This window comes from Podarcis bocagei (assembly GCF_964188305.1).
Source record: "Podarcis bocagei genome assembly, chromosome: 3".
Lineage (NCBI taxonomy): Eukaryota > Metazoa > Chordata > Lepidosauria > Squamata > Lacertidae > Podarcis > Podarcis bocagei.
Genome location: NC_138127.1, coordinates 46,846,308 through 46,873,565, shown reverse-complemented (window position 1 = coordinate 46,873,565; position 27,258 = coordinate 46,846,308). Strand labels below are relative to the sequence as shown.

Genomic DNA, 27,258 nt, shown 5'->3' with positions numbered 1-27,258 from the left:
CCAATCCAATGTGATATTGTTGAAGAGGTCAAGGGGGTTGGCTCCTCCTCCTCCTCCCTCTCTTTACCCATTGCTTGTTCCATTCACCAGTATGTTCAAACAATCTAGGTCCTTTCAGCTGAGATTTTTCAGAAGGTAATTGGGGATTTTTGTTTTCATACTTCTGCTAACTGTTTGGAAAATATTCATCAGAAACCCCCGCTCCTTCCTTTTTGACACCCACAAAAAGGGTAGATCAAAAAGGCAGCAGGCAAGCCACTGTGGGCCGGGCATTCCATAAACAGGGTGCCGACACTGAAAAAGCGCTTCCTCTGGTTGCTATTTAAGCTATATTACTTTGTAAAGTGCCATGCTTTGATTCTACTACGTAGTACCATATAAAATAAATAAAATAATAAACAAAAACAAAACAAAAAAACAAAAAAAGCCCACCATGGCTATTCTGTGAAGCAATTCCTGCCATAACTGGAAAAAAATAAATCCTAATTGACAAAGATGGACAAAGCTATCTCAGTCAGAGCAAACACTGCAGCTGTTGTTGAGCTAGTAGTAGCCACTGGTGGCAATGCTAGTAAGTCTAGCCCTTTTTCTCTGACACTCTCTCCAGAGCTATAGGCAGCAACACAGGTGCAGGGCTGTGAATAAGAGCAGAAGAGCATTCTATAATCATGACCTTATGCTGGAAACTTTGGAGGACATGCACTTTCAGGAAAGGAAGTGCTAAAGAAACTGAGGAAGTTCATAAAAGGATGGAATCTGGTTCCTATGTGTAGAAGAGATGCTTGTTTCATCAGCAGCCTAAAAGTTAAAAAATAAATAAATACTAGGAAGCATGTTCTGCAGTGCTGGACTTTATCTTCCAACATCAGGCAACCAACCTCGGCTAAGCATCAACTGCCTCTGCGCCAGCATTTCCACACTTCTTTACTTGGCTGTATGTTTTCAAAAGAACAGGCCATGAATTACTAAGCAATAGTATGCTCAGATGCGGCTTGACATGGCAGGCTGGGGACCTTATCCTCAAGAGCATAAGAGGCCTGCCCGCCTAGGCCAGTACTGTACACTGTTCTCACAACTAACCAGAAGTTCATGGGAAGCTCAGAAGCAGGACTTGGGCACAGCTCTCCACTTGTAATTCCCAGCAACTGCTGTTCAGATGGATCTACGCACATGTAAACATTCACAGATAACTTGTGGGAGACTCTGCCCCAGGTACCTAACTGGGCACAGTGACTCTAGTTTGAAACAGATTCCAGAAAGGGAGAGAAATGTTGCAAGTCAGGATTTCGATGGTAACATTAGGTGACCCTGGAAACACCAGCCTCTAATTACGCTCAGGTTAGCTTAAGTCAAGAAACTTTTGCCTTTTAGGGGTTTTTTTGTTTTTTGGTTTTTTTTTTTTTTGGATCTGTTTCTCTCTCTTTCTCACGGCAACTATTGTCTTTCCCCTTAATAGCTGGGCCCTCTTTGCTCTAACGCTGAGGTGGAGCATGGCCAGAACAGCTGAAAGCCTTGGAGTCTTTGTTCTCTTGGAAAGGGGAAAGGCTCTCTTCCCCCCTAGGCTTTATAGTACTCTTAAATGAAGATATAATTATGATCCAGAGATAAGAGGTACATGTTGGAGGTACTGGAATGAAGAAAGAAAGGCAGCCCCACCTCCGCAGTCATCACGAAATGAGAGTGTTTGTCTATGGGATGGGATGGAGTTAAGTCAGGAAAAACACTTGCCTCACAAGTTGTATAACCCACTCCCTTGCATGAATCATTAAAGCAGTAATAAACATTTCCCCGGTTTTGTTTGTTCCTCCATCCTCCGGTTTCTCTCTAGCAAAGAACTGGGGAAGGGGTCACCAACCTTGGGGACCTGCGGGCAGTGCTTTTTTCTTCTTCTCCTAGAAAAATAGATGCTGGTACTCACCATGAAGTTGTTATAGTAAGTGCAACAGTTCATAACAAAGCAGAGAAACTGTTGTGGACACACACACACCACAATCTGTTTTATTGGCTATGCTTCTCTCAAACTTAATTTCAGCTGGGGAAGTGGATCCTATGGGCATCAGGGAAGGCTTTGGCTGAGCCATGTGCACCTGTGGGCACCATGATGGCAACTTATGAAACAGAGCAAGACATGCTGGTCCAAGACCTTACCAAATGTTGCAGCTCTGCAGTGTGAGTTGGTGTCAGCAAGTTGCAGTCTTTCAGGGTATGGACAAATATGAGGCAGCTTCCTCAGACTGCAAACCCGTACACCAGGAGTGGGGAACCTTTGACCCTCTGGATGTTGCTGGCCCATAACTACCAGCATCCCCAGCAAGCGTAGCTGATGGCCAGGGATGCTGGGAGTTGCAAGTCTGCAAAATCTGGAGGGGCAGGGCTCCTGCTTCCTTAAGATCTGTATGGAAGAGTTCATTGCAGCAAATGTAGTTTGTCATGCTTGTCCTTCCACCCCCAACTTTCAAAGGCACAGGAGCCCTGCTCACTTTTGCATCCAACTACTCTAGTGTGTTCATATGTTGCGACACCACCAATCCTTGTGACACTTCACAGAACAAAAGGTGGTCGCTGCCCTGGGAGATTACTTCTGATAGTGAGTGAGACCAATTTGCATCCTTAACATTTTTTGTTCATTTCTTAACAGTGAAAGTCTTATTGAGCAAACAGGTGCTTAAGATCTAATCACAGGCAATAGTTTTGCCAATGCAGGGCAAAACAGAGCTTTCTTGTTGCACAGGTCCTTATTTGTTAACTTCCCCATATATAAAACATTGACTGAATAATGAGACGTAATGCTCAACAGCAAGAGAGAACACGGGAAGGAACGAGAGTTATGTGCAGTCCCAGTTTGTCATTTGTTAGGAACTACCTATGTTGGGCTGACAGCACCTATTGTTCTGATACAATTGAAGGGTGTCCAAGTTCTTTGCATCATTAGATTATCACCATGGTGCTAAAGCTTCAGTTCCTGCACAATCTAGGAGTTTCAAGGCATCGTGAAGCTTTTATCTGTCTCTCTCATCTAATCTCTGTGAATGAAGGAGCAAAGCATTTTTTTAACCTGAATGTAAGCTTGGCCACACCTGTATATGCAAAATGACCCTGACTTATAATCACAAGAGGGAATGGCATGATAAGTTCTTGTTTTCCTGTATAATAGTCAATGTCATGTAAGTAATGAAAACAACTTGTTCAGATAGAAAAGATACTGAGAAATTATGGTAATGTGAAATGTAAAACCAGATAGTTCAAATAAAAGGGTGCTTTGGATAGTAACAGCAAGACTGTTGTTGTTCTTTATCTGTGCAGTTGCTACTAAGATTTATACTCTGTCCTTCACATATATCATCAGGGTGAATATATTCTTTCCTGACTGTATGAGATTGTCATTATTTTCTGAAATGCCTGCTCAGTTTATGGTTCCTAGAGTATTAAAAGGCTACAGATTATTTCATGTGCACTACAACTTTCATCACTCCCAGCCTCTTGTAGGCAATAGCCAAGGATGTTGGGAATTGTAGTTGGAATACGTGGAGGACTCCATGTTAGCCAACCCTGGTATACTAAACATTTATAATCTGGTCCTTTCCCTCGCCCCCACATACATTTACAGGCTCCCACAAAAGGCTAAAAATATGTTAGCCTTCATATCACCACACGTCTGAGGACAGCTCCCACACAATGTATCTAATTTGGCAGTTCCACTGACACACACCAACACCAAATGCTCCAAAAGTGACAAATCTGTCAGATTGGGCTGTTTAAAAGGCCTTGTCATGCATGTTCTGAGACCTCTGGAGTATAACGTGACAACTCATTACATCATGGATTGATGCCATTCTCAGCCATAACGTTTTCTGTACATCTGTGGTGAGATATACTGTATCCTCAAAGTATTTTAACACCTTAAAAGACCTGTGATTTCCCTAGTATATATCACAATTCTGTGATGAGTGGGACTGTTTCAGTACCAGATTACACTGCTGCAATCCTATACATACTGAGCTGGGAGACTAAGCTCCACTGAAAACAGTAAGATATACCTCTGAGTAGACATGTATAGCATTGCACTATAAATTACATACTCTGTGCAGCAAAAATATCAGCATAGGTTATAGGCAAAAAAGTGTGAATCAATCCTGAACAAAAATATTTACTTGCCAATAAACCTTACTGAAATAATAGGGAAACACTGCTAACTAATTCTGTTGAGGACTCTAGTGTCAGAAATTAAAGGGATGTTTTTTAACCCCCTGCAACAGTAAACAAAACAGCCACAACAATCCTGAAGTTCATCCATAAATAAGTGGAAATTATGTATTTTAGGACTGAAGAATCTAGGAACTTCACATATGCACAGTCATAACTGGTTAACAGCAATATGAAGTAACCAAGTAGGGTAGCTTTCTTTTAAGAGCTGCCTTTGAAGATGTCCTAAGGTCCAGTTTAAAGATGAAGACCCATAAGAAGGGAGAGTAGCAGAGGCCTTGAAGCTGCCCATGAAGAGTTGGCACTTGGGCAGGAGCCTGATAGAGTTGCAGACACACAGTGACAAAATATGTATTTAGAACTACTACTGAAGTCATGGATAGCAAATATGGTACCTTTCGGATGTTGGCCTACAACTCCCATCAGCCCCAGCCAGCATGGCCAGTGTTCAGAATTTATGAGAGTTGTAGTCTAACCATATTTGTTACCCTTACCTTAAATTGCAGAGGCCTGCCTTAAATAATCTCCCAGACACAAGCAGTGCAGCCATCTGAAAAGCAATGGCTTTTAGCAATCAGCTGTGAGTCATGGTAGACTTGTGCAGAGAGCCTGAGTGCCAGGGGAAGTCAACATACAACAGGAAGCAAGTTTGGCCTTTCAGCTCTGCACCTAGGTGCAACACATAGACTCCCTGTACACATTAAAGCTGCATGCATGGTCATCTGTACCTTAAAAATCTTGAGTATTCCAGATTCTTTGGAGGTGACTTACTACAGTGGTGCCTCGCAAGACGAAAATAATCCGTTCCGCGAGTCTCTTCGTCTAGCGGTTTTTTCGTCTTGCGAAGCAACCCTATTAGCAGCTTAGCGGATTAGCGCTATTAGCGGTTTAGCGGCTATTAAAGGCTTAGCGGCTTAGCGGCTAAAAGGCTATTAGTGGCTTAGAAAAGGGGGGGGAGCGAAAAAAATCGCAAGACTTGCAAGACGTTTTCGTCTTGCAAAGCAAGCCCATAGGGAAATTCGTCTTGCGAAGCACATCGAAAAATGGAAAACCCTTTCGTCTAGCAGGTTTTTCGTCTTGCGAGGCATTCGTCTTGCCGGGCACCACTGTATATACATTAGGAATGGGCCAGACAGAGCGGTCAGCGGGGAGCTGCATTTGGTTCCCCATCCCAAATATGCAGCTTACACAAAGACACACAGTTTCTATAGAAGACACCATCCTGTGGATGTTAACATAAAAAGAGCAAATGACCTATCTAGTCCAGCATCCAATTTTCACAGAGGCCAACCACACATACATAATTTTATTTGTAAGCCACCTTTCCACAGTTCAAACCGTGCTCAATGTGGCTTACTGCATGGGAAAAATCATAGTCATAAACAATAGAATGTTGAAAATATGTGAACAAACTGAGCAACTGCCACACAAATCACAAGATCTAAAATAAAGATGCAGAAAACCAACAGCAATGATAGCAACCTCCCTGCCGCAACAACAACAACAACAACAAAAACCCTAACGACATCCCAGCCCTAGAGTCTGTTCAGCAGCCTCAGCTTTTGTAGCTGGAGTCAGTCAGGGTCCTGCCCTCCCAGGCCTGTGGAAAACTAGCAAGCACAATCCTAGCACAATAGGCTCAGAGCAGGGCCAGAAGGTGCAATAATGCCTCCACCGCCCCACCATCATACTGCTTATCTGAGGCATTAAGGCCATCAGCATAAAGCTGAATAGCAGCATAACCAAGGGGTGACTAATTGACTATTGCATACGTCTTACCCCACAAGTGTCCTGGAAGAACTGGGTCACCCCACTTTTCTCATCATGCTCACGCAATTTCACAGTGCAATCTTTCCTCCCCCTCTCCCCCCCCAAAAAAGTACAGGTACTTTGTCCTGAATCCCTGGCCTACCTAGTGTTGTCAGTATGTCAAGTCCCCAGTTGAGGATCAATCCACGTGTCCAAAGTCCAAACTGAAGGACAGTGCTGCAGAGATCCTGGAGCACCCAAGGTAAGGTCCATCAACATGGCCAGCTGAGCAGACACAGCACCTCAGCTCTGCTGCCCTTTTATAATGTGAACAATCACATGCAACACACAGCTAATAATGTTCTAACAAAATATTTGTAACATGTATTATTTCACAATACTTAGAATTGTGAAATAATACATGTTACAAATATTTTGTTAGAACATTGTTAGCCGTGTCGTGTGTTGCCTGTGATTGGTCAGAGTTGTCTGTTTTGCAACACAGCGGATTTCCTTTGTTGTAGCCCATTTATACTGTAGCATCTGGGCTTGACGAGGCATGTGACCCTCATCTGTTCTGAGCCTACGGCAGCTGAGGAATCACACACCTCCTCCCAGAGCTAATGAGCCCCACCTGGCCAGCTAGTGAGCTGGACTGTGGGCCCTTGCCTGCCTCAGCCTCCTAGACCAGCCATCCCACTGATCCCTACATCTCAGAGCCCACCAATGTTTGTGGAGATGGGCTCCTCTGGCTCTGGAGAGGGTCCTGCTGCTGTTTCCTGTGCACTGACCCTCATCCCTTGCAATCGTCCATCATCCCATGAGAACTTCCTACACCAACCTCTCCTTCCCCATCCCCAGCTTGCCCTGGTATGTCCCAGTTCTGGCTAGACCACTCAGTGGGATCCTCTTCCTCCTCCCTCATGTCCAACCAGTTCACCACATGCTTTTTCCAGGGCCGTGGTCTTGCACGGTGCTCCAAAATGTGAGTCCGAAAAAGTGCTTTTGGGGGAGGGAAAATTGTGCCATGAAATCGTGTGAGATCACAGCATCCAAAATGGCTGCCATTCTCGCATGAGAAAAAACAGGACAATGGCATTGTGGAAGATTGTGTCTGGATTTTGCTGTTGAGGTGTTGGAGGGTATGATATGTGACCTGGGCCCAAGATCATCAAAGTTTGTGTACTACTATGACTGGCATTCATGTCACAGTTAGTCTGACACACCCTTATGTTTTAAAAACATTCCATAGTCACAATTTGATTCCACTCTTTAAGAAAAGAATTAAAATACCAATGTGTCTCAGGATAAGCAGGAAGAAAACAACATATTGGGGGGGGGTGGGATGTAGAGGACTGGAGATGGGAATGTAAGGAGCAGAGGCACCGTGTGGCAGAACACAGCCCTCACCAACCTGGTGCACCCAGCCAATCCTTTGGACTACAACTCCCATCAGCCCCAGTCATGGCACAAGTTGTAGGCCAATACATATGTGGAGCGCAACAGTTTTGGGGGAAGGATGGCACTGTGCATGTCTCACTCCAACTCACAGGCAGGGAGAGTTTGTGCATCCCAGCAGGGATGTTTCCATTGCTGGCATCTACAGGGATTACCACTCAATTAATTCCTTTCAAATAATTCAGCATATAGAATATGGCTCACAGGAGGCAGATCAAGTCTTTTAAGGCTGCAGTCAGGCTTCTGCCTCCCACTGTAACAATGCTGTCCTTCCTTATTTCTGTCAAGCAGAAACACCATCAAGTTGAGCAACTGGCTTTCGGAAGAAGAAGCTGACCAGGCTGCTAAGGCTGAATTAGTGATCTTGGAAAACTAGGCCAGGCCATGAGGTAATCATTTGGCAGCAACATACTGGCATGAGCCTTTTCCTGACTGCTGACTTTTCATTTTATTGTATTAATTATCAATATATAGGAATACTCGCTTGCATATTTGAAGTCATAATTTAGTTCAAATAAAAGAGGCATTATATTTTAATAGTTTCTGCCCAACTAAGCTGGTAAATCTGATACCAATTAAGAATAATTTGAAATAGGCCAGTAGATTAACTCCAATTGTTCCTTAAAAGACCAAGATTTGTTAATTCATTAATATAGTTTTAAGTGTTTACATCTCCAGATTTTCTCTATTCCTACTGCTCTTAAAAAGTAAAAAAAAAATCAGAAAATGTGCTTATTTTTATTTCTAATGTATTTTAAATGGTGCAGTAGAATCTCTAATGTCTCCATATGTACTCTTATTCCAGGAATCACTAACACTTTCAACGTCTTGATGGATGTTACCAGTTTTCAAAATGTTAATGTAATAGTGGAATGGACCGCTTTGGAATACGGTGGACTCTCCTTCATTTGAGATTTTAAAACAGATGTTGGATGGCCATTTGTCAGAGCTCCTCTAGCTGTCGTTTTTGCATAGCAGGGGGTTGCACGAGGTAACCTGTTGGTTTCCTTCCAACTCTACAATTCTATGATTCCTGAAAAAATCACAATTTGCACTTTATCCACTCCACAGCACCAACATTTGGCAGTATCTGATTGACATCTTTTGTTTAATTCTCACTATGTGTGCCAAACTACATCTATTAAATTGCTGACTGTCATTTTGACTGGTGTTTTATTTCTATAAAAGTGACGGGAAGACCAATAATATGGATGTGTGTGTTGTGTGCGCACACAAATCTATTGCCCTTTCCTAAGCCCTGCTGGCTTGCTGAGGCCAGGGGAAGAGGTGGCTTTTCCTTACCTCCTTCTCATGCTGTCACCCCTTCCCATAATTAAATATGCCAACTCAGGGGCTGGCATAGTTGAGGCTTCTTTTGGGGGAGTGCCAGGGAATGAGAGGGTTTGAAATCCTCAGCTGCCACTAGCATATCCTCACCATTGGTGGGACACTTCCATCAGCAGGATATTTGTGCCTGTGGAGCTTTCTGTGGGCATATCCAGTAGGTGTGTCACTTCAGCAGTGCGGCTTCTTTTCCACTGCACTTATACACCACTTCCTACGAATTCAGTTGATTCAGGTTGTGAGGCTGCACCCTAGTTGATGTTAATGATGGCCATATAATGAAACGGAGCGCAAATGGAATATTACTGTTTCAAATGAGTAATAGCATTTGACACATTTGATGACATGCAAGATTTCTAGGAAGATAATCACCGTCTAGAAAAGATTCCAAGGAAAGCTATGAGGAACAAATAAAAAATTTAGGAAGCCTGCCATGTGAAGACTGGAGGGAGGAGAAGGAAAGGTTTAGAGCAGGGGTCTGCAACCTTTAAGACAAAAAGAGCCACTTGGACCCGTCACAGCCAGTACAGCACTCGCCACAGTGGGGAGTGTTGGGGCGCACAATGCGCCTCCTCCCCTCGCTAGTATCCGCCCCGGAGGCGCGGCAAAGGTGTAAAAGTGCCACATGCGGCTCCGGAGCCGCGGGTTGCAGACCCCTGGTTTAGAGGAAGGACAACACTCTGAAAATGTTAGAAAGAAGAAGCAGAACAATGACGTCTTAGAATGGGGAACAAAGCAATAGATTTTTGAGAGATTGTAAAAAGAATTGCCTTTCTGGATCACCCTGAGGTCCATCCAGTTCATCATCCTGTTTGCAGCTCTGGTCAAGCCAAAGTCTCCAGAAGCTCACAAGAAGGCCATGAAGTGAAAGAATCATTGAGTTGGAGGTGAATGGTAGAAGTATGGCGTGAACAGCAACAACTAGTACTATTATACCCTCTCCTCCTCTTCCTGTTCCTCCCACCCACTGTTGGACTGTTTATAGCTTCCTCCTCCTCCTCCTCTAGTTCCTTTGTTAGTTCCCTTCCCATGAGGCATCCCAAAGCAATTTACAACATAATAAAGACATGTATAATAAAATTGTTGCACATATATAAAACTATTAAAACAATTGCACATACAAATTCATTTTTTTAAAAAAACAACAACTATAGATTTGTTAAAATATCAACAACATGTAAATTGCTAGGGCTTTTTTCTGGGGATATTCAAAGGTACGTCATACTGGCACCTCCCCCCCCGTTAAAAGTGTGGCACTTACTGAATTTTTTTTTAAAGTGTGGCACTTACTGTAACAGGCAGCTTTTTTTCTTAAAAAAAGCACTGTGTAAATAACTGACAAAAAAAAATCATTAAAAACCAACCAACCAACTGCCAAAGTTTTGCTTAAACAAGCAGAGGGTCTTGAAAACGAATGTTGCTCCTATTAGCTGTACTTTAGCCAAGGAAGATTGGAGCATTATGTTTATTCTTTGTGTGACTATAGAAATGAAAACACATCCTTAGCAACCTCTCTTGGATAAGGAAGGGTTAATGAGACTCAGTAAAACATTGACAACCAGGAGGGGCTCCCTCAAGTGAGATGATAAAAACAAGGCTGCACCTGGATGCCAGCAATTTGCAGACAGACACATTCTGGTCAGCCCTTTTGCTCAGCCGCTTTGTTCTGCCAGCTGCCTTGGTGCTTTGGATGCAGGTGGAAGGGTGGACTTTGCTATCTATAAAAATGTTTAATAGTGAAGACCAACTTCCGCTTCACCTCTCAAGGGATCAAGGTTAGGCGTGTGTTGCTATGCCAGACAGCACAGCAAAGCAGCACAGGGCAGGTGGGCAAGAGCCACCGTGCCTAGCTCTAAGATGGAGGCCTCTCTGTGGCAGAAAGCACACAGTGAGAATTTTGCATCTTTGGGGGTGAAAGGAAGGCAAGGAGCGGGGAGGCAGCCAGCTTCCCTAGAAGGGGCAACAGCGCACAGAGGGGCCAGGCATCCAATTCAAATAAATTAATTTCCACCCAGGAGGAGTGTGGTGCACCCGTCCTACCAGGGAGCGATTGTTTTTGCTCATGTATGCTAATGTGAAGAGATGGATCGCTCCACAGGACCAGGGATGCCCAACATAGTGTGGCTGGCAGAACAGCTCTCACAAAGAACCTGAGAATTTATGCCTTGCTCTTTGCTTGTTAATGTGGAAATAAAAGGGCCCACCTGCTACTTGAAGCCATGATCACTGGCAGAGTGCAAGCGGGGGAAGGCTCTGGGTAAAGCTTTATAAAAGGGCAATAGAGCTGCAGTCAGTTTCTGTGGTCCTTGTCTTTTGAATTAGGGGAATCACACCATATATATATATATTTAAGTACAGTATTGTATGTTAAGTACATTTGCTTTTAGTCACCTTATAAGGAATGGCATGTGGTCAGGAATACAAGCGTGAGGAAATGATCTCTCCTCCCTAGTGTGGTGTTGGATTAAGACCTGGGACACCACTTCAGTCACAAAGCTCACTGAGTGACCCTGGGCCATTTGTTGCCTCTCAGCCTAACCTACCTCACAAGGTTGTTGTGAGGTTTAAATGAGGAGGGAGAGACCCCTGCACACCACCTTGAATTCCTTGGAGGAAAAGGTGGGATTTAAATGCAATTAAGCAAGCAATAAAGGCACCCTTTTTAATGAATGTCTTTTAGGGTCAAACTAGGCCTAGCCTTAATTATACAGCAATTTTAAAATATTCCTCCTTGTCCGGTAATGATTTCTTCATTTTCTATATATATTTTTCAAAAAAATTCCTGTAACCTCTCCCCCCCAGTATGTATGTCATATGGGTCATTGATACTTCCCTCCCCAACTTCAAGTACACCTACTACTGTATTGCAGGGACTGTATTTTATTTCACAAGATTTATATACTTCTTGGTTGTAATAAAATATCATATCAGTTTACAAAAACAATAAAGCAGTAAAAATATCAGTAAAAAAGAAAGTTATAAACAATAAATAATTCAAAAATAATTAAAATCAACTAAAACCAGCCGGACTGGAGATATTGCACTGTGTCTTTCAACTTGGATTTGCAGGTGTGTCCCACAAAGGCGTCACATACATTGAATGGACAGTGTATGCAGTGAATGTACAGTATGCACAAACATTGAAAACACAGCCTGGCTAAGTCCTTCCCTGCACTGCAGGGGAATTACCATATTGAACTGGAAAAACACATTTCAAGAATCATTCCTGCTCCCTCCAAAAGCCTTTTTCAATTAGCCATACATTTTTGAATAATCAAAACAAACATTTTTTGAGCGGCTGCCAGCAGATGGCATCTCCCTGTCCATTCTCCAAAGAGAAGCAAAAACTTTTCCGTGTAGGGCAGCCAACTCAGCACTTTGCAAAAAATGACAGGAAAGACAGATTGGGTTGGAACCATCATTAGGAAGCAGGATAAACACAATGTTTCTTAAATAAATACTCTTGCATGATTTACCCACTACTGGTTGAAAACAGAGTATTAAATCCTTGGGATTCCTTCTCAGGTTCCACAGAATTTTGCACGTATGCCTCATATGAGACTTTTGCTGTTTGATCTAGTATTTTGGTTTCTTTTAGTGCATGTAATGCATTTTATAATTTTCATTGCATTGTTAGATTTCATATTTGAAACTGGAAGCTGCTACTAGAGCCATATATTTTGGCTAGTTGGTTACAGGAAAAATAAATGATGCAACCGAGGATCAATACAATTAATACAACTCCACCTGAGTAAAATCTCTAGCCCTACATTACGATAATGGGCTGAAGAGTGCACACATCTGTGTTGGAGCAGGCCAGACACTGGTGGTCTTCCTCAGAGACCCTTCTCCATGTGTCCCACACAAGGTGAGATGTGTGGAGGGTGGTTGCATGAGTACAGGCGTTTTCACTGGTGGCCCCCATCTGTGGAATGCTCTTTCCAGGGAGATATGGCTAGCACTTTGTTTTCCAGTCTACGTGCTACATCATAATACTTCTATGAGTACAGCTAGCGAAACTTCAAAATTACATCTGAATCTCAATAAGGCTTTAGTTTGTTGTGAGTTTATTCTTCAATAAAGTGCTACGCATGCTTTCAAAGCTGGTTTAAGAAATCACTTGGTGTCTTAGCACTAAAGAGTAGTATATACTTTTGGCAAGAAATTGCATTCTACTGGGCAAACGTCTGTTGATGAAGCAGATTGTAATATAACAGCTTGCACACACCTACATGAACAATTTTGGGTAACTTTCAGACTTGCACATTTCAATAACTTGAATTGGTCTAACAAAAAAATTGCTATTTTACCTGGTTGCTTACATGTATTTCTTCAAAAGAAGAAATATAATTATAGGTTGTATTCCTTTATGCAAAATAGAAGTCATATTATTGCAACAAGGAATGCAACTAAGAGTCTCTGGTGCAGAGAGCTAAGCCTTAAACACTTTCTGGGACTAAGCAAAGATCTGAAAAATCTTTTTTTTTTTTTGGTGATATATGTAAGATTGCTTCTGCCAGATTGTATTCCTTAGGGATTAGTTGGTTTCTTTCTTCATAGCCACAATGAGTCTATGTGTAAATTTTACCCCAGTTTTGATGGCTTTCCAATTTCCTATAAGTAAATATTTCTTCCTTTCAACTGCTACCTGCCAAATAACTTATAAGTTATCTCTTTCAAAGTGGAAAGAGGGGAGAGACAGTTAAGATGCACATGACCTAACCTTCTCCCTTTAAGTATTTTTTAAAGTAGCAATTATGTCAGCAGGATATGTGATGTACAGAATATTTGTTTGGAATGTTCCTCTCAGTACCACTTCAGTACCACTTCAGAGCCAAAAGTAAATGCACCTCAAGCAATATTAATATAGTTGATACTTAATTCATTGAAACATTTTAACAAGCAATTTTATTATTAGTGTGTGCGTTCCCACTCACGCACGCTGTAGTCTTAAAAGTGATGGCAATTAGATAAGAGTAATCAAAGCAGGAAATAGGTGTTCCTGGAGAGCAAAGCTCCCTTGAGCTGTCATACTTTCTCCCGCCCTCTGATTTCCACATTTGGATTCTGAATGGCTGTGAAGATGCTTGCTCTGTGACAGCACAACTCAATTTCGTGTCGGATCAGCATGGACAGCTGTGGCTTTCGACAATGGAAGCCATTGTTGAGTCCTGAAAGTTAATGTGATTATGCAAATGTTGCTCTAACTACCCGGGCTCTCTTATACTCTTCACAAATGAGCACATTGTCACATTTCATTATGTGCATCCAGTCCTGCTGGTTTGGTGGTATCATTATATCTCTCAGAAATGGACCACATCAAGACTGCTCGCTGCTGGTATTAGGCAGAGAAAACCAACTCTGACCCACAAACAAGGATTTGTGTGTGTGTTGCGGGGGGCGGGGGTTGTAGCTTGACTGAATCTCTGTATTAGTTCTGACTGACTTTGGAGGGCCAAGAATAGTAGATAGAACTACAAGACAGAATCTGGTCCAGGAATAGACTTTGAACCATTTCTGGCTCCCAAGAATGTATGTATATATGTGAACAGTTTTTCCTTCATTTGCACACCTCATCATTTGTACAATTCTGTTAACAAGAGCCGGATTCCTGAATAGCTCTGATTCAACAGATTGATTGCTGATGTGCAAGTTCTGTGGTTGTCCATCTCTGACAGATTGCTGCCATGCGTTTGCAGCCCTAGGAATCACTTTTATACCATAAAATGTGAAACCCCGCCTTATAATGTGTTGTTTCTTTCTAAGAGCTGAACCTTCCATTAAAAGCATGGATTTAGTGCCACTTCTAGTGGTAAAGACTTGAAAATGGTTTCATGTTGAGTTGGGGGAGAGAAGCAGGGCTTTTGTTCTAGTTCTTGTTGGTGTTGTTCCATTTGTTTATATATCAATGCACCCAGTGCTTTACAAAGTATAGGAGGGTACGCCCCTGTCCAGAAGACCTTACAATATAAAATTCTAAAATGTGACACAGGGATAGAAAACAAGAAGGGGAAAGAGATGGAAATGGAGATGGGACAAAGGGGGGGGGGGAGAATACACACTTGTTTCAGGTATACATCCTAAGGCTTAGGGCATAATCCAAAAGGTGCTGGAAACCAGGCTGAGGAGAGGTGGCTTAGGTGTTGCTCCACTGGCAATATGTTTGTTTATTACCCACACTTCACGCTAAGGTCCCAGGTCAGGTTAAAGCGTTAAAACACAATATAAACTACTTCCATGTTTCCAAAGCCAGGATAAAGACTGAGGTGCGTCTTAAGCATTCTTTGAAAGCTGTACAATGAAGGTGCCAGACACACCTCTGTGGGCAGGGAGTTCTGCATTAGGGGCTGCCACAGATAATGTCCTCCTTCAGGCCAGTACCCCCTGAGCCTCTGAGGGACAAGAACTACCATCAGGCACCCCCTGCTGATCTCTGCACCTGAGAGGTTCTGTAGGGGAGGAGGAGGCAGTCCTTCAGATATTTGGGGCATGAGTCATTTAGGGCTTCAAACACCAACATCAACACCTTGAACTGGGCCTGGATGATGGCAGTTATGCCAACACATACACACACAACCCTCAAAAGAGCCTTCAATTATGCTAGTTGGGACTGATGTAGTTAATTTTCTCTCATTCATGAAAGTGGAAAGGAAAACATGGTTTCAAAAAAAAAATGCAGGGTGGGGAAAAGGTACCTCACACACACTGACTTCAAAGAAGCTGGAAGCATTTTGAAAGCGGTGGTAGCTCCCCCACTATAGGATTGCTGTGCCTGCTACAACGGGATGCGGAACTTCATGTGTTATGCCTAGTGATGCTCCTGAAAGTCCAACTTGGAGGGCTGAAAAGGCCAAGGTGTGTGCCAAGCCATGTTCTCTTCCTAACAAACTTAAATATTCTTGTAATTCCAATGGAAATTGATTACAGGTTAATTTGATGTTTCTGTGCATTTTGCACAACTAAGCATCAATTACTACCATCTTTGTACATGTTAAAATGTTGTAACTGGGGCTAGAAGAGAAATTTGATGCATCTTACATTCAAAGGTGAGCTTACTTACCTAATTCACTGTCCAAAACAATACATGAACAAAAACACAGCCACTGTTCAAAATTCACACTTCTCCGAATTTTGCAATGCAGTTCTCCAGCCACCTAACGTATACAAAAAGGCATATAGTGCATATCATTGCATATATTAGTGGAAGTAACACAAACATATTTTATATTAGTGGAAATGTTTCACAAAAATGTGTGCATTGGGAGAAAGTCACACTAAAACGCTAGTGAATTTTCATGAGGACAACATTTTTTTTCCCTCAGACTGATGTGGAAATGTAGAGAATGGACCTGAAGATTGAAAAAAAATGAGATAGCAGAACCGACCAATGTGCCCATCTGTACCTGCTACTCAGGTTTGCCATTTTAGATGTGGTTCTCAAACAGAACAGGTCCCTTTCCTGGAGGAAATTGATCCCTTTCCTCTTTATGAACTGCAAATCTCAAAAGTGGCACTTTAGTAGTAAGAGTCCCAGCATACTGTTGTAAGTATGTATATTTTTAAAAAGTTGAAGTGCCTGAGTCAAAAATGTAGGGCACAGGTGTTTTGGGGTCATTCATTTCTCAGCGCTGTTTATGAGAAGATCCCAGACACATTCAGAGAATGCTGTTTTGGTGCAGTGCCAGCCATCAAAAGCTGACAGGAAAAAACAGGTGTATCTGGTGATGACATGCACAGCGTACAATAAGAATCAGACTGTAGAAACATTTGCGTTCATTAAAGGAGCTGCCATTACATTTTTCTTCAAAAAGCATGATGAAGAATACACTGCACAATTAGGCAATTTTCACAAATGGGACATTTTCAGCACCCAGCTGTAAGACAACTGGTAAGTTGAGGGAAGGCAAGAGGTCAAAAGACACTGTGGCTGTTTGTGTATGCTGAAACACCCAAACCCTGGATGACAGTGGGGCCCACAATATAAAATCGCAGCCTTGTTAATAAAAATAAAAGTCCACACAAGTTTATAGCCATCAGCAAAGAAAAATCCTAGACTGCTAGAAGCTAGCAGAAGAGAGAAGGCATTTCAATGTTGGGAGAGATGCAGCACTCCACTTTTCCTCACCTAAATACTATTCTGTATTTCTGTATTAGCTCATAGGCTAATACAAAGCTTCAATACAGAGATAGAAGCTAGGAGAGCTGGATAAATCCTGGCTCTGTACAGCAGGGTGAGTTGCAACAAACACATATCAAGCGTTTTTGTACCCAGAGATATCAAGAAGAGCCTGTAACTAGAAAGCAATAATAAAATAAAGGCAACATCTTTGCTCCTTGAAACTTGTCAAATTCAACATATGCACCACAATCTAGAGTTTGATGCGTGTGTATCTAAGTGTACACCTCTTACTGCTCTATAACATCCCCCATTGGTTTGTGTCTGCTGATGTTCCTAGACTGAAATGAATGGGGACGCATGCAGAGTGGTCTCTCCAAAGAACAGCACCATGGTTGGGGAGCTCTGTGCATGCATCAGAGTGCTTGCCTCATAAACAGATTGCTAACATACACACACATATATATTGCAGGCTCATTTGGGGTGTTTTTGTGATTGTCAGTTGCATGGGCACATTACTAAATAATCTGAATATGCAGCTACTTGATTTCCATGCCACATACTTGTTATGTATGTATGTATGAATGCATGCATGCATGCATGCAATAACAGTATGTATATGGCAATTAACAAATTCTGTACATGATTGGGCTAGCATTGTAACGGCTTAATTTTGTGAGTTCTCCAGGGCAACTGAAACAATCAGGATTAAAAATTACTGATGTAATGTTGAGAGCATTGCTTCACTGGGAGCTCTGTAAAAGCATGCCTGATGAAGATTAATCACCATACATATATACGGAAAGTAGTGACATCACACTTCGCACACACCATCATTCTCCGTAGGCACAGATCCAGAAAAGCTAACATGAAACCACCTGGGTGATTTATCATGAATTAAGACACCAAGTACCTCCTTTACTATTTATGATAACTTAACTTTATTGCTTTGTGTAGTTTTGCGGTTGTGAATTTGACAGGAACTGTTGTACAATGGACCTGTATATGATCTGCAGAAGTCCTGCAATGTATCCTGCACACCTATTGGGTTGCTGTTGTCATTTAAAGTTATCTTCAACCTTTGCAGACCCAGGACCACCTTTTAACCCAAATGTGCATTTGGACACCCACTTCTCTTTTTTACCATGTCTTTAGGGCTGTTGTGACCCACCTTAGGTCATGTTGCAACTTAGTAGTGGGTCCTGGCTCACCCGTTGAAGACCATTAATCTAGTAGATTGTTGACTGCCAGGGCCACTGCTGGACCAGCCCAGTCATAGAATCAGGGACATTTATACGTATTTAAAAGAGGGCACATGACTATGAAACAAATCTGCATGACAAATGCATCAGCTCTGCAAGTGTGTATGTCTGTAGATTATTTATATATATGATGAGACATGAGATATGGGGCCCAGTCCAAAAGACCAGGGGCATGGGCCCCTCTCTAACAATGCCCTTATGTAGAATTATTGTCAGGGAGAATCCAGAGGAGCAAGTGACGGAAGAGGCAGAGCAGGGGCTCGGGGATGCTGTGGAGCTCTTCATACACCCAGAGGCTTGGGAAGGGAGCTCAGACTCTGGAAGGGAGGTTGCTTTCACATTAGCACAGACAAGGAGGGAAATGAAACGTAAGGATCAAAGACGTCTTGTGCGATTCCCATGCCTACTTTATTGGCGCGGGAATTGAAGGAAGCCACTCCCTGAATCTGACTCAATGGGTTCGTATGCATAATTCTGAACTGTAGCTGTTTCTTGTACATATGTAATAAATACTGTAAATACCAAGCTGACTGTGCCAGAGTTACTGTGAAGGGGAGACACCACCTTTACAATTATAGAGTTGAAAAGGACCTCAACGGTCCTGAGCCCATCCCTCTCTCAATGCAAGAAGCCCATTACTACACAGCCCCCATTGAAGTTTGCCATCCAGGAGTTAAATTTTATCCAGAGTAGACTTATAGAAATTAATTGACCTAACTTGGTCATGTTCATTAATTTCAGTGGATCTACTCTGAGTAAAACAGCTGAATGCAACTTTCCCGCCAGCCTCTGCTTCAGTGAAAAAGTGTCCATTTCCTTCTGTTCTATCAACTGATGGCTCAAACTTCATCAAGTTCTTCCTAATATTTTGTCTACATTATTTTACTTATGGAACTGTTTCCCTAATTATAGCTTCTATATATTTGATATGTACAATATATTGCTTGTACTAATTAAATAATACAGGTTTGTTTCTTCGACAATTTGTTTGGCATCGAACCATATTATGACTGGAGTAATTTCTGGAATAGCTTCCTCGTAGACTTGACTGGTGCTTATGTTATGAATTTTTAGGTGCAAGTGAAGGCATTTTTCACTTCCCCAAACCTTTCAACTTATGACAGGTATGCATTCTTGCTATTCTGAAAAGACTCGCACCAAATATCTTTTCCATGTGCAAGTTCTTATGATAGCTTTATACTGATTTTATGTTGCTGGCTTTGGGGTAGGTGAGATGTGTGCTGATTTGTATTGTAGATTCATTTCTCATTTAAAAGTGAACCACCCTAACAAAACAAAAACATGGTCATCTTTGAAAATGTGCAGTTCTCTGGATTTGCAATGCAGCTCTCAAGCTGAGATGTGTAAAAAAAAAAGCATATTCTGAGGTAAAATGTGCATTAAAATATATATGTTAGTGGAAGCATAATAAAAAAATGAATTGCATTGGGGAAATTGCTCTTAAAAATGTGTCTTAGGATAAATTAGTACTCAAATGCTGATAAATTTCCATGAAGACTCCCCACCCCCCTTCTGAAAAACAACAACAATGAACTGGTGTGAAAATGTGGAAAACTTAAGATTAGAAATATGAGAAACTTCTATCCCTACCTGCAAGTCAATCAGCGAGCAATGCCTGGCCTCCATGTTCTTTTCAAACAAAAGGTCTCCGTGAGGGCTACTTTCTCTCTTTGGGAGTTGGCAGGAGCCACCTCAAAGCACTCTGTCAGGCCCAAAGCATATTGGAAGACAAAAACAGCAGCCAAGACTTTTGTTAGTGGCAGCAGGCCTTCTGTTGGGGAAGGCAGAACCTGTTAGCTATGTATTTTTATTGATTTAGGAGTTTGGATTTGGATTTGATATCCCGCTTTATCACTACCCTAAGAAGTCTCAAAGCGGCTAACAATCTCCTTTCCCTTCCTCCCCCACAACAAACACTCTGTGAGGTGAGTGGGGCTGAGAGACTTCAAAGAAGTGTGACTGGCCCAAGGTCACCCAGCAGCTGCATGTGGAGGAGCGGAGACACGAACCCGGTTTCCCAGATTACGAGGGTGGGCAGCTGTGCCCATGTTTCTGTGGCATTTTGGAACAGGGACTTTTGAGAAGCTGTTAAAAGCACCCTGTTGCAGTGCCTCAAAGTGGGAAAGGTGAAGCAGCACTCCCCTGGCATGCTCCTCAGGTCAAAGGAGGAAGTTGGGCAAAGATGTAAGTGAGGACAGGTTGATGCTGGGTGTGAAATAGAAAAGGAAACCAACAAACTGAAATAGTGAGGAAGCATGGTAAATGACTAGTCAAGAAAATGAGGGAGATTTTGTATCTGTGACAACCCATGGCACCCCCCTTCCCATGACTGGCTTACAAACAAAAAACTGACTGACCAAACAAACAAACAAACAAACAAACAAACAAACAAACAAACCTCTTTTAGCATAGCTTATTTTATAACCCCGATTATTGCCATGTTGGGGCATGATGAGGTGATTTTGGAGGCGAGGGATGGGGAGGCACCCATGGAAGGGTTGGAATGGTCCATTGAGGGTGAGAAAGGTCCACTTCTCACCTTTCAATTGTGCCCCCCCCTCACCATTTTTGAGTGGGGGTAGAGCCTGTCCACCTCCAATGCCTTGCTTGTGAAATGATTTCCCTCCCAGGGTTGTTGTGAGGATACATTATATATTATTAAAGTGTTTTGTGCCATGAAAGGGCTTTTTAAAAAAAAATAGTGAGGACAGCAGCAGTGTCATATGGCATCTGATAACTTTCTTTCAAAGTACGGGATATATCCTTGGCTGTTCAGAAGATTATGGCATGCCAATATTCTGGTCATGAGGCACCTCAAACTTGACTTCAATTAAAAGTTGAGCCACATGAGAAAAGAAGCAATTTTGAGGTTCAAATTGCAGCTTGTATCGCCATTTGGCTTTCATTTTATTTATTTTTTTGTATTCTTTGGCCTGGGGGCAAACAGAACCTACTCAATAGTGGGGGAGGTATACAGGCCCAACTACAAAATACACCATGAAGCGCACTTGAGTCGATTTTTCTTTGTTACACTCTTGTGTTGAGATGCTGACTGGACTTTTGTTTAAAATGTTGTGCAAAATACACACATGGGCCTCCTACACCTGAGTGTATACTGGTATCCATTTTTGAACTAGGATAAGCACATTCCATTCAACATGCATTTTTAATTATTCAGGAAAAGGAATCGCTAGCATGCAGGCAGAAGATCCTCCCAACAGAACCTGAAACCTGGAAAGATGCAAGGACTCAGGCACCAAGCCATATTTTGTTGTTCTGCACTATATGAGCCCCATCCTGTTCTACACACAGTCATACCCACACTGAATGGAAATACCATATATACTCGTGTATAAGCCAACATTTTCAGCATTTTTTATGCTGAAAAAGCCCCCCTTGGCTTATACTTGAGTGAGGGCCTCACCCAAGCGCATTTCCAGCAGCAGAGGCTGTTGTCGGCAGAGGAGGAGGAATGAACAGCCCGAAAGTAGCCCTTTCAGGGTGCTCCTTCCTCCTCTTCCGCCTTTGCTTCTGTCGGCGGAACGAGCAGCCCGAAAGCAGCCCTTTTGGGCTGCTTGTTCTTCCTCCGCTGCTGCCGCCACCAGCCTCTGCCTCTTGGCAGCACCCTAGGTAGGCAGGGGGGCAGAAGGGGCTGGGGGGGGGAGAGAAGCCCCTTCTGCCGTGTGCACATGCACGCGCGCACACACACACTCCGGCCCACTAGGAGGTTTGTGGTGTGGTGAACCGGCTTATACTCGAGTCAGTAAGTTTTCCTAGTTTTTTGTGGTAAAATTAGGTGCCTCAGCTTATATTAGAGTCGGCTTATACTCGAGTATATACGATGTTCTGAAAGTAGTAGATAGGTAGCCGTGTTGGTCTGCCATAGTCAAAATAAAAAAATTCCTTCCAGTAGTAGTTGGTCTTTAAGGTGCTACTGGAAGGAATTTTTTTATTTTGATGTTCTGAAAGGTATAGAATAATTTATTTAAACAACAAGATCTAACTCAAATATCCATTGTAGAACTGGACTGTCCCAACTTGATGGGCAATTTGAAACCTTGATACGATTCTATGAGTTTCCAATGTTTTGAGTTCTGGGTAGAAGGGCATCTTGTTACTTTGCAAGACCTGCTCAATGAACAGATGGATGTGGCAAGATTACTTCCCCCCCACTTCTCTCCCCCAAATATACTAAAACTCAAGTGCATTTAAACAAACGGTAGGTTTTTACAAAACGGCACACTTTATTTATCTACAAGGCAGTAAGTACAGTGTCTTATAAAAAGTTAAGTGCAGGAAAAGCTGCACCTAATTCTATTAAGGCAGCAAATTCAGAATCCATTATAAGAAAAAGAAGCAACCTTCTCTTAGTACTGGGAAAAGTTTGATATGGCAGTCCAAAAGACATACATTTTTTTTTTTAAAAAAAATGTTTTTGTGTATGGAATCCATGTTAGGGACTATTTAGACTACAAGTGAAACAAGAGTAGAAGCAGCAAGCAAGACTAGGATCTCCCAAATAGCTGGAGTTTGCATTCTATGTTGTTGCAAACCCATGAGCACACATATAGGCACATAAAATCTCCCAAGAACAGTGTTTTAAAGTATTGCTTGCAAAAAAAAAGGGAGGGCCAGGTAGGGGGTTAAAAAGCAGTAATGTTTCCAAAGTCAGAAATGCTAGTGCATAGTTAAGTTAGCTACCCCCCCCCCACCTCAGGTTTCTCTTTCGTTTATAAAGCTCTATGGCCTTGCCCATCTACATGGTGTAAATCTGCACCAGAAAAAAAATCAAACCCCCCCTGCAAAACAAAAACCAACCAAACCAAAAATAGAACAAAACCCATTTGACATTTACAAAATTAAATTACTGGATAAAAAATATAATTTGTTCTCATAAAACTATGTTTCATACCGTAATAATTTTTTTAAAAGCAAGCTAATTAAAAAACAACAACATACACACGTAAACAGTCTACAGTTCTAATGAGTGGAACAGTTCTTCAAACAGTATAGCTGTGTGACCATTGCCAGTCTGGATTGGCCCCCAGCCTACACCTTTAGATCAGCATTTGCAGTAATGCTTTTCTTGCAGTATTTCATACCGAGACATTTGTTCAGTGACTGGTGCTACTGATGGAGTGCCAGCTCCTCAAAGAAAAAAGGAAACCTCAGCAAGCATCCTCGCTGGTATGGGAACTCATGTGGCAACTCCTCACTGAATTAATACTGGTCCATTTGATCTCCCAAAAAGTTTTTTATATATATATATATATATATATATATAAAATCATTTAAAAATCACTTTTTAAAAAAGAAAGAAATCGGCATTCACATTATTAATAATTAATTGCATAAAATTCAATACCTAAGAGTTTAGGTAAGCATCATCAACAAACAGAATTATTTTCTTCCTTTTCTTTTTTTAAGTTGGGTGAGATCCAACATGAACAATATATACACATATATGCTTTTGTGACTGAATGCACTTTGTGCTGCTCCCAAATGTTGTACCACAACAACAACAACGAAAAAGGTTTTTCTCCCATGTAGAGGAACGGTAAGTCCAAATCAAGTGGAAGTGTTTTGAAAAGAAAACATAATGCTTATTGGAAGACTATTTTTCACATGACCAGAGTTCGAGTCGAGAATGCGTTCATATGCTTGCGTGCAGGATCCGAGAAGCTCAGCTGATCCTCTGTCTTCCCACAAAATGCTGAATCCCATGTGTTGCTAAAATGCTAGAAACAAAAATAAAAAGAATTTTTTTTAGAAGCTGTGGCACAAGCCAGTCCTTCCTGTAAATCTGCTCCTTCCCAGGGTTGGTGTCGCAGAATTGTCCTCTGTGCCCGAGTCATCTGCAATCGTGGCATTACAGAGGACTGTAATGCATACACACCATACCTTTAAAGCACATTCAAAGTGCATACCCCCCCACACACAAGAAACCCAAGAACTGCAGTTTATCCCCTTACAGAGCTACAATTCTCAGGACCCTCAGGAAAGCACCACTGCCATGATTCTTTTTTTTGGAGGGGTGCTTTGAAAATTTTGGTGGCCACTTGAACTGGAATACAAAAAAGGGAGGGATGAGGAGGTATGGGGAAATAAGTGTATGAAGATATGTTACAAAAATTAATGTGTTTTTAACTGTTTCTATTTTCTATGTGTTTTTTTCGTTTTTTCATTTGTCTTGTTATAATTTGGAAACTTTAATAAAATATCATTTAAAAAAAGAAAAAAGAAAATTTTGGTGGCCACACAGTGTAGTCTACAAATGGGTTTGACAGACTTGCCACTGGAAGCAATGTCTAGGAATGTTGTGTTGAAGCCAATCCTAGTGTTTCTGAGAGCCCCTGAGATGTAAATAGGCTTAAGAAGGGAATGAAGGAATGATGCTAAAAATATTTTCAAGCAACCCAACAAGTACCATGTCAGGAACAGCCCACCCCAGTGGGGCATAGCCATAGCAATAGCCTCCTGGCAGTGGCATGGCTGCCTACCAGGAGGAGAAGAGGGCGACAGTGAGGCTGGGGCTGTTTGGGTACACTAGCAGGACTGCCAGATTGGCTCCACCCACAACCTCACTGGCCTCACTCAGTAAGCAGCATGGATATTGTTGTTAAGGGGTTGTTGCCTGGCTCTGCCCCACAAGGCAAGTTGCTCTTGCATGATGTAGAACCAGAGCCGACTTTTGTTGCTTGCCTACAGCATTCATAGCAATCCTGGCCATTGCTATGCTGCTTAGGGCTGGTGGGAGATGAATTCCTAGAACATCTGGAGGGCCACAAGTTCCCTAGTAGACAGTTGCTGAACTTGTGGGCTGAAAGCAGTGACTGTACCCAACTTGCATAGCCTAGTCCAAAGTGAGGGTTCACACAGACAGCTCTGGACTCAAGTTAATAACTAGCTCAGTTTTTTTCAGGTAACTTCAAAAATATGTTAGCACATAGCCGGAGGTAAATGTCCCACTGTGAAAGGTACCGGGGTGGGGGTGGGGATGGGAACCAGTCTGCTGAGAGAAACAAGTTTTTTAGCCATAATTTAATATCGTTTGTTTTTGTGGTATTTACAAAGATTGGAACGCCTCCTCATTGCTGTGCTGCCCGGAGATAAACATATCTGTAACCAGGGTGGCATCTCAGTCATTTGCTTGTTCTTGAGACATGCAAAATGTCTTGGTGCCCCAAGCCAATAGGAGGGCAAAAATTTCAGCACTCTATGGAATGTGTAAATACAGATATATTTTTCTTCTTCTCCCTTTATGTACTATATTCCTACCAGAACTTGCAGTTTTGATGCAGCAATGTATGAACTACCACACAACACTCAATCTCTTTCAAAATTCTAAGCACACTTATGTCAGATCACAATTCTCAGGGTGGTAATTTACACGACAGCAGGGAGGGAACAAAGGACAAGATCTTTGTGGAAAAGGAATGGGGGTGGGGGTGGGAAGAACTGTTCGAAATCCCTTGTCTCTTTGAAGAGCTTCTGTGAGCATAAGAACATCATAAGATCCTTGCTAGACCAGGTCATCCATTTATTAATCCACTTTTTGCATTTCCAAGTGATACACACTTTGGTATTCAAGCAGTTCATAAAAGAGTGACACAGGGCACCCTGTTTATTTTGCTTTCTCTGCAACATGGGCCTCTGTCTCTTCAAACCGCAGCCAAGGGCAGGTGTGACATACTTTTCACATTACAGATATGCCACCACACTGGTGCTGTTTCCTCTGCTATGATTTCAGTGAGCAATCTCCACCCCTTTGGGGAACCTGGCATGCCTTGGCTAATTTCAGTCTTTGTTGTAAGCTCAACAACTCAGATCCACTCAGGGGAGAAAGCAACCACTGCTGGAATGATGGGAGGTATTTTTGTAGAACAGTACATAGGCAAAAATGGATCTTACTGCTGAAGGGTGTCTAGGTTAGGCATGGGGATATCTGAATCGCTTAAGCTCTGTGGAAGCAAATGACAACATTTGCCTTACACTATGGGTTCTTTGCAACTCTTTAATTTTTCTCTTTGTTGTTGTTTAGTCTTTTAGTCATGTCCGACTCTTCATGACCCCATGGACCAGAGCACGCCAAGCACTCCTGTCTTCCACTGCCTCCCGCAATTTGGTCAAACTCATGTTAGTAGCTTCAAGAACACTGTCAAACCATCTCTTCCTCTGTCGTCCCCTTCTCCTTGTGCCCTCAATCTTTCCCAACATCAGGGTCTTTTCCAGGGAGTCTTCTCTTCTCATGAGGTGGCCATAGTATTGGAGCCTCAGCTTCAGGATCTCTCCTTCCAGTGAGCACTCAGGGCTGATTTCCTTCAGAATGGATAGGTTTGATCTTCTTGCAGTTAATGAGTGTGTTAGGAATACATTATTCTCTGGAATGTTTTGACAGTTTTAGTTTGACTGTTTTTCATGTAGTGTATGTGCTCTGCAGCCTGCATTGGGTCCATTCTTCTGGTGGAAGGTGGAAATTGTTCATATAAAATAAATAAATTATATTCTGAAGTAAAACAGAAAGTGATAGGCAGATGCTCTTGTGTGGCTGCTTCTTCTTCTCATGATAAGGGACCACATGAACAGTAACTCACTTCCATTATCTTAAACATGCAGCAGTGGGTAGGGATCAGAATTCATTGAAAGCATACAGTGACCTGATAGTAACCATAGACAGTCACACCCTATGGCTTACCACAATTCTCTCTGTGTGTGTAAACAAAGGCTGGGCAGTCACCTCTGAAAATACTCTGGATGGTGCTCTCCCTTACATGGTCCCTGTGCGTAGCAGTGGAGGGAGATAATTCCTTTCCAATCTGCCTGAGAGCACCTCTCCTACTTCCAACACCCTTGGTGCATCAGCTAGTATTCGAATAGGGTTACATGCATCAAATCCAACACACATAAGCCCAAATGGCACCTCTAGTGCCATAAACATTGCTATGGGGTGGGGGCATTGCCCAGACCTCTGGTCTGCCAGTTTTAGAAGGTGGTTTCACAGACATACACGAAAGTTTTCAGAAAAGAAAAAGCTCCACTTCCATACTTGGTACATACATACATACATACATACAAACACAAAACAGGCACATATTTCTGGACAGG

General features: G+C 42.3%; 1 protein-coding gene and 2 long non-coding RNA genes across 6 annotated transcripts in view; 1 reads left to right on the top strand and 2 right to left on the bottom strand.

Moving 5' to 3' along the window:
• Positions 1–20,247, bottom strand: part of LOC308583698 — a 78,624-nt gene extending 58,377 nt beyond the window's left edge. For 2 of the 3 annotated variants that reach the window (XR_014006356.1, XR_014006357.1), the window contains exons 1-2: positions 19,744–20,247; positions 15,815–15,908 (exon numbers count right to left, since the gene is read on the bottom strand). This is a non-coding gene — a long non-coding RNA (uncharacterized lncRNA). Of the gene's footprint in view, positions 1–13,060; positions 13,926–15,814; positions 15,909–19,743 lie in introns of those variants that run through there. The other variant, XR_014006358.1, reaches the window with a different exon arrangement.
• LOC308584307 lies at positions 6,519–8,489 on the top strand. The gene is made up of 3 exons (XR_014006763.1): positions 6,519–6,937; positions 7,702–7,799; positions 8,216–8,489. It is a non-coding gene; the product is annotated as an uncharacterized lncRNA (long non-coding RNA).
• A 2,130-nt stretch (positions 20,248–22,377) lies between the features above and the next one.
• The window catches only part of MYB (MYB proto-oncogene, transcription factor), a 36,992-nt gene continuing 32,111 nt past the window's right edge, over positions 22,378–27,258 (bottom strand). For both annotated transcript variants that reach the window (XM_081187673.1, XM_081187674.1), the window contains one exon: positions 22,378–23,891. In XM_081187673.1, the coding sequence (XP_081043799.1) occupies positions 23,775–23,891 (117 nt within the window). In that variant the 3' untranslated portion in view covers positions 22,378–23,774. The remainder of the gene's footprint in view (positions 23,892–27,258) is intronic.